Source organism: Plasmopara halstedii (genome assembly GCF_900000015.1).
Source record: "Plasmopara halstedii genome assembly, contig: Scaffold_437, whole genome shotgun sequence".
Classification (NCBI taxonomy): domain Eukaryota; phylum Oomycota; class Peronosporomycetes; order Peronosporales; family Peronosporaceae; genus Plasmopara; species Plasmopara halstedii.
In genome coordinates this window covers 252,269-260,418 of record NW_020187357.1, presented here as the reverse complement: position 1 = coordinate 260,418, position 8,150 = coordinate 252,269, and the positions used below count along the sequence as shown (strand labels likewise).

Genomic DNA, 8,150 nt, shown 5'->3' with positions numbered 1-8,150 from the left:
AACCGAAGAGTCAATTAGCCTTGGGAAGGCAATAAGTACTCTTGGAGTAAGCGGATTGCGATCCGCTAACTCATGCTTGCTTCTTGTAAAGAACAAAAGGTCGGTGACTTAAAGTACGCTTCTGCAAGCGCTAAGATCCCCATTAGATAGTCACCTCGAAAAAAGATACGACGCAGTGCTCGCTATGTAAAATATTCAGATGTATGAATGTGTAAGCACATTTGTATGCACGTGTATATGAGACGATTCGGCAAAAGGTTCCTTGCCACAGACGCCTGTGGCCAGTCTGCAATCTCTAAAAGAATGTTGGTTCTTCATCAGCAAAGATTGTTTAAGTATTCTTCTGGAAACAGATCACTGTTGTCTCGTAAAAGAGCTAATTTCACTACTGCCAGTCACACTAATGTGAGCAAAGATACAAACTTGTCAGGATCATCTACTTGAATGCTTTAACTGTAGCAATGGCCTCGGGATGAGTCTCTCGTGAGATTAGCATATGAAGAAACATTCACAACAGCACAATGGTCAAACGAAACAGGTCATCACCATGTCATCTGTGCACATGCGCCGAATTGACTGCTTCCACTTATTTTGTTTGTGCTGAACAATGTTGTAACGGTTCTATAAGCTTCAGGCAGTTCTATCTAAAAAACTTGTATCCCATTCTGTTCGTGAATTCACATCATGAAGTCCAGCCACGCATTGTGTGTCCAGTGGGTTAGTTCTGCAATACAACAAGAATTGAATATGATAGAATTTGGAGAGTTGCAACCGTATATTTTGATATATCGGAAATTGCGCTCGCAAACTCATTTGAATGCTATACATGCGTTTGATGTTACACTGAACGTAGTGGCAATTCCTCTGGTGACGTCACCATCGCTAAATGCAGAAATTTATGACTATCACGCAAAAGCATAATCACACCACGTTTAGCCACCTCGGTATATAGTGTACTTGAAAGAAATACCAAAAGATTGATATCCATCTCCACATCCTTACGAACGATGCAGCGGGGTTGCGATGCCACGAAGTGGCCTCGGCTTTGATGGAGAAGAATTCGTTGTGATAATTAAAACAGGTAATAGATCTTCCCAATAAAATTCTTTTCGGAGCAGACCTGGGGTGCCATGTCTCGAATGTTGGTGCTTTGGCTGATAGATAAGATGTGCAAGTATTTTGTGTGCGCCTGTAGCAAAAGTACGTCTCGTTTTTTTTAATTTTTGCCACACATTCGTATTGCCAGCAATGTCTAGTTCGAGAGGCAGACAACACACCACATGATTTGTTGTCGACGGAAAAGCTTAATCTACCCTGCTATTTCCAGCACATGTACTGTCTACAGTCTATCGTGTAATTTTGCTACATCTAACCGTTTATGATGCTTTCTCAATAAAGCATCATTTAAACAGAATCTCGTTACATCTGACTATTTGGCGAACAGCTTATCAAAGCCATACGCTTGATCACAGCTTTTAAGTGTTTGATATGTTTGTTTGATCCGATCTCACGCGATCAATCGGATCATAGATATGTACACCATCATGGAAGTTTGTGCATATGCAGGATGCGACCTAGACAGTTGGATCATTGCCCGATTGATTGTCGTTAGTTCATTCGATATATCTTGATAACGAGCTACACTTATAGCATCACGTTCCAAACGTCTACTGTTGGAAGGAGGTATAAACCTCATGTCCACGAGTAATACATAAAACTAGTCGACTACTCCAAAAAGCGTTTTTCAAAATACACAAAAAAGGTACTGCTTTCTTTCAAATATTTGGCAGTTTTCAGAAATCAGCGATTCATTTAGCTTTAACTTGTTGACAATCAAGTACTTGGTGCTAATCTTCTTAACAGAGAAAGCACGATCCAAATGAAGAGACTTGCACTATTGTAAGTCCGTTGGATATTACAAGGTAGCTGATCCGCACACGGCACTCTATGTGTTTCGGGTGTTCTTCCAACTCATCTAGTTAAAATGAAATTACTTTTGACACATCCATATAGACGATATGACAGCTGTTACGGAACGGTGATTGCATAGAGAGCGGTCGAGGTCATAATAACGCAATCCGGATCTCCTTGTACTGCTCACTCACGACTGTATATAATACGAAGCCACAAATCTGTGAGGATTCGATGCTTTTACGATGGAAACATCACTCGATGCTGCCGACTTAACTGTACCATTTTGCCGAGCCATGGATGATGCATTCTCTATAACACATATCATATTCAGGCATTGTTATTAGTCGCCTTTCCTTACAGTGGAGCCACAAATCCAGGATACTTATAGACGTCTTTTAGAAAACTTCTAGCTACAGTGACATGAGATCGCCTACATCTGTCCTAACAAGATATTTTTAAAGGCCGCGACTTAAATCCGCCCAGTCCATCTGGGCATTGAAGTCTCTAAACAATATTGTTGCAAGTCCCGTCCCGTAGTAATTTTTTTATCGGAGCCGTGCCGACGACAAAGATTTGCTGACTTTAAACAGAGGCAAGTTGATGACTCGTTAAAGCGCCACTCCAAGAGAAGCGAAAGACACTTACTGTCTCAATTTGCAGTCAAACCATGGCTCGTGGCGCTCCAGCCGACCAAACTTGAATTAGTGTAATAGTCTTAATTCACTTCCAATGTCAGGCAGCATATCGCGTTACTAAAGTACTAGAACGTCATAGTAAGTCTCTAAAGTCCCTTCTGCTCTGCGTTATTCTACGCAAAATCATGTCGCTTCAGCACCACAGTCGCTCTCCGCGAATGCCGTAGATAACTTTCTTTACCAAGCATTGTACGATCACATTGCGGATGTTCCCCTTTCTAAATGCGGCGGTACTGCTGGCCAGTTTACCAATACCCTCCGGATGTTGGCAGTCCATGAGTATGGACTATGTGTTTGGCCTGCTGAAGGACTCGGCTGGCAACACGGGTGTGTTGTTTTTTTGGACCGTTAGTTGATTTGGTACGAAAGCCAGCTTATCACAAACCGAATTTGATCTTGACACTGAGTAGACAAATACCATCGAAATGTGGACGTTAAGATGTGATAGTAGAAGCATCACCCTTAGGTTATGCCTCGAATTTGTGCAATGTATTAAATTAGATGCGTAACGCTACGGCTGAGAGCCAGGATGCTCATAGGCAACATGCTGATACCAAAGGCACACAAGACATTTAGTTATATGAACTGGGACTTAAGTTTTATATAACTGAACTATCTACTCATGCAGCTAAATAATTATGCAATCGCGCTAATCGAGCCGTCTACGGTTTTTAGTAATATGAAAAATATCGGTTTATGCACTTAGCGAGCATATCCCGTGTTGTACGCGGGTTTATTACTGCGTTCATACTCAAAAATGGTGCCAAACACATCAGACAAAGCTTGCATTAATCTCGCTGCGGAGCGCGGATTTCAATATGTTCCAAAGAATACTGGCAAGATTTGTCGGCAATAATCTTTTCGAGGAACATCTTTACTACATCCGTACCGGTAATGGTATATTATGCCGCATAAAATTTGTTACTATACTTAGACGCATCAGAAAAAAGGCCACTTTGCTAGTATTACCGAATGAATCTTTTGAAGACTACAATTGTAGTGCATACTTATGGACTGTTACCACTCTGTCTGCACCGGCGGACGTGCAAAGGCAGTAGTGACACATGCGGCGAGGGATCAGCTTGCTGACAAATTGCACATTTGTGTCATTCCAGATTGCCAAACTAGCCGACAATACATAGTGTTCAACGAGCGATATACATTTCGTATTAGAGGCGTCCATTCAACAGGTTATCATGCGTCTAGATCAGTGCTATTTTATGATATCCACAATATGAGGGACCACTGCGCACTGGAAGTCGTGGCGATAAATGCTGTAGTATCTCCAAGACAAAGGGTAAAGTGTAACAGGGTTATACTAATCCTGGTATGAAGGAATAAGTCACACAAGATGATGTGATGGTACAAAGGTGTGAATTACACAAATCGGTATAGTCACACAATGGTATAAATAGACCGTAACAAGAAGCCATTACGTGGCGGGACTGCCAGTAGTTATGCATATAAATCATTTTTATTAATAAATTAGGAAAACCTATGGATTTAAATATAAGCCCTATACCAAGAAGTACACTTTCAATTTTTTACCGAGGAGTTCAGTTACCTTAACCACAATTGCACCTTGCTGGTTTTTGTAAAGAACGTAAGGTCGGTGTCTTAGCTGAGCTTTTTCTAAGCAAAGAGCTACGGCAGCCCCGCTGCACTAGGTAGCCTTCGTAGTCAATATATGCCTGATTCACGAGCAATAGCGCGTGGCGGTAGCTATCTCCAAGCTCCAGGGCCGAGCGCGAGAATGGGCACTAACGTGCGGTGTTTCGATTATCGCGTGAAATCGCGTTTACTTGCTGCCCGACAGGGCAAGAAGGAGTTGATGCTTTTTGTCCAAGGATTGGGAACTCTAATTGCCGGGATGGCAGTCGATCCCTTCATCGAGGATGACGCAGACCGTCTTTGTTGAGGGCCTCCTCACTGGCGCAGCCAAAATGGTAATCTTCTGTGTGCATCCGTCTTTTTTAAAGAAGCGGTGATGGTGGCATTCAATGCTGAATTCAAATTCAAATCGACACGAAATGGTTGGAATGCATTTGTCGAGCGGGCCTGAGCCAACAGATCGCAGCTATGCTGCGAAGGGGGAGAAAGAGCTCCGAGCTGCTGAGCAGCGTGTAAGCACTCGAGTGTTTTGTTTTTGGAAACACCCGCCACCCTTGAACGGGATCTCCCTTGTGCAGAGCTTCGAAAGGATTGTCGAGCCGACGTTCGCTTCTATTAAGTCAGGTTTTGCTGGGAAACGAAAGCGCCCAGTAGGCGCTGGGCACCCTGCTGGGGTAGAACTTAATTCTGTTGAGCCTCAAACGACGCCGAGTGAGTGTTCCCACTGGTCTCAATGAGACGTAAAACCTCTATTGACAGGAGACGGCGAAGCCTTATGTTATTTGCAAGGCGCACAACGAACCAAGTGTGTGTCTACCGTAGGCGATAGCGCAAAGCTATATACCCTTGTCAACGGTGTGACGGCAAAGTATGACAGCGACGTCACCGTTGACGCTATTTTTGCGGTGGATGCTTTTCTTGAGCTTAACGAGATGTCTTCGAATATTTTGGCGGCGTCTTGAAGGCAGGCGATTCGGCCGAGGTGGCCATTATGAGACCGAACGAGGAGATGAACTTGTCGTCGCTTCTTGATAAATGTTTCCTGGAGAACACTAAGAGGGTGCTAAATGCAGGAAATTAATCGTCGATGCTGAAGGATTCCTCGAATCAGTACCAATATTTGGAAAAGGAATTTCAAGACGCCGTCTCCAGAGTCCCGCCGTTGGTCCTACCTCCGGACCGAGGTGTGCATCATGAGATTGACCTTGTTCTGGGAGCCGAATACTGTATAACACGTCAATGGCTCCTGTCCAAGATGCAGTGTGACGTCATTGACGACTTCTTTCGTGCAAAGCATGAGGCAGGAATTGAGCATGAGAGCAAGTTTCTCCATTCGACACCCACGTCTAGTGTCCAAAAGCCGAACGGCAAGTGGCGTATCGTTCACGCTTATAATAAGCTAAACGCTGCCATCATTCCGGCACAGACGCCAATTCCTAGAAAGGATGTCTTTCAGAACAATACGGTTGGCTGTACAAAGTACGGTTCACTCAATTTAGCTGAAAATTTTCACCAACTGCTCATGAGAGCGGTGATATTTCGCTGACAGCGGTGAGTACTCCAAGCCGGATGCTCTGGGAGTAGCTAGTGATACCCTAAGGGCTGTCAAATGCAAAAGCAACATTTGATCGTCGTGTGACGCAGTTGTTCAGGCCCCATCAGGCGTATAATCAGATATATCTTCGTCTACAGTCGTGCGGGACACGGGAAGATAGATGAGAGAAAACCACATCGCTCATTTAAATGTCAATAAGTGCATCTTTGGCGCGGACGGAATCCCCATCTTAGGGTGCTTGATTGGTAAGCGTGGCATTCGAGCGAAACCCGCTAAGGGCAAGGTTATTATGAAATGGACAATTCCAAAGATCAAAAAGGGCTAAGTGCTTGGCCACGCCAACTACTTGCACACGTATAGCGCAAACTATGCGAAAGTGGCATGGCCAGTGTCGAATCTCCCAAAGACGGACACGAATGGACTCGAAACACAGAGATCAGTAGGCTCTTGACCGGGTTCAGGACAGTTTCCTTCATGCACCAATACTGGTGTTGCCAGACACCGATCGCTCTTTAGTGTTGTTTGTGACGTTTTGGACTTCTAATCGGCTTTGCACTTTTGCAAGCAAACACTGAGGGGTGAGATAGTGTGATCGCATTCGAATCTCGCCAGCTTGAGGCTGCGGATAGGAACTACCCATTCCACGACAAATAATTACTTGCGATGAAGTAGGCACTTGTCAAGTTCAGGGTGCCCCTGCTTATCTCAAAGCTTTTTGTGTTTTTACACTATTTAAACTGATCATGCGTCATTCCGCACTTTTACTCAGTTGCCTTACCTCTCGCAGAGGATGGACAGGTAGCTTTCATTCTTTGCAGATAATATCTTTGACGTGAAGTATAAGCCAGGAGAGCAGAATGTTCTGGCTGTTGCGTTGTCAAGCAGACTGACCTATGAGCTTGCCTATGTCACGACGGTGACGTCGTCGGATTTGATGCGCGCCGCATACGCGGGTGATAGTATATGTGAAGTGCTGCTACAAACTCCCGAAAGCGAGGAGTGTGGAAACTCGGACTAGAAATTGTCGGCGCGTTTACGCGCACGGTTACACTGATATTTGTAGAATGATGGGTTGCTGTCTTAGCCCCGATTCGTCGGAAACGTCACGAATTGTGGCACCTTACAATGAGAATTTGAAATACCATATCCTTTATAAGGCCCACGACACCCCCTCTTAGTGGTCATCTCGGTCGTGAGAAGACGTACAGCTCGGCGAGCTGTTACTACTGGTGGCCCAAGCTACGAGCACTTATAAGCGCACGTGTGAGACGTGTCAGGGGGCGAGACCCTCTTCGAATGCGGCGGTGCCGCTGGCCAGCTAACTGGTACCCTTCGGATGTTGGCACTACATAAGTATGGACTTTGGGTTTAGCTTGCAGACGGAATTCGCAGGCAACACGGATGGGCTGGTCTTTGTGAGCCGTTTGAGCAAGATGGCATATCTTGCGGCAGTACTGGACATCATCGACGGTCTAGGTGTAGCGACGCTGTTAAAAAAGTTTGCTCCAAACAAAGCTGTGCATTTATCGGCCGGTTACACGCCGTTCTACGAGAACGGGCTTGTTGATCCTCGCGTCCCGCTGACGTCGCCATCTTATGGCTCAGGGCTTGGTGAAGAGGAACAGCCGAGCGACTAGCTGATACCAACCCCTTTACTGTCTGTAAGGAAGTCGATGACTTCCTGTCTACCAGACTGAGTGTTTGCGATGCGATGGCTGACATCCAGGACATGCAGACAGAGTATGCAGATGGTAGAAGCAGAAAAATGAGGAACACTTTAAATTTGGAGTCCTGATTTTAATAAATGCTAAAAAAAATGCAGAATCTGCTGCCTTAAAGAAGCTCTGTTCACGATTTATTGGACCTTTTCAGTTCGTGGTCAAGCGAGCCTTGAATATATGCTATACCTTCAGAGGAGGATGCGCACCACCCGGTGTTTTATGTGGGCTTGCTTAAGCTGTACCGGGATCCGGCGCAAGTGAATGCGGAGTGTTGGTACCGGGATGGCACTCACAGGAGCCCGGTCACGCAGGAGCTGAACCGGCAACTGGTTCTGAGCACATAGTGCAACAACTTACGTTTCCAACGGCGCAAAGCGCTCGACCGTCGCACGACGCGACATATTTGTCTGCTCAACGACTAGGAGCCAATAATCTCCGAGGCGAAGCAGTCGGTGCACAAAGTGCTCCAGACTTTTGATATCTTCCGCACAGCGGTGTGCCCCTCAGCAGAGTGCCGATAACGACGGATGTTGTCCTCCAACGCTCGAAGAGTATCGCGAATCACTGGCGTCGATCGACTTAGTCCTCTTCGCCCGCCACCGACTCTTTTCATTGAAAAGGGTGGCGTCCACCACCACGTGGACCGCATTGTGG

The 8,150-nt window shown here is 45.5% G+C and overlaps 1 protein-coding gene across 1 annotated transcript; it reads right to left on the bottom strand.

Annotated features, from left to right (window-relative positions):
• Nucleotides 1-838: 838 nt before the first annotated feature.
• Nucleotides 839-1,132, bottom strand: PHALS_09935 (uncharacterized protein; the record flags this gene model as incomplete). The annotated part of the gene is made up of 2 exons (XM_024725275.1): nucleotides 839-997; nucleotides 1,121-1,132. 2 exons carry the CDS (start codon nucleotides 1,130-1,132, stop codon nucleotides 839-841), a joined length of 171 nt encoding a protein of 56 aa, XP_024576068.1.
• Nucleotides 1,133-8,150: the final 7,018 nt, after the last annotated feature.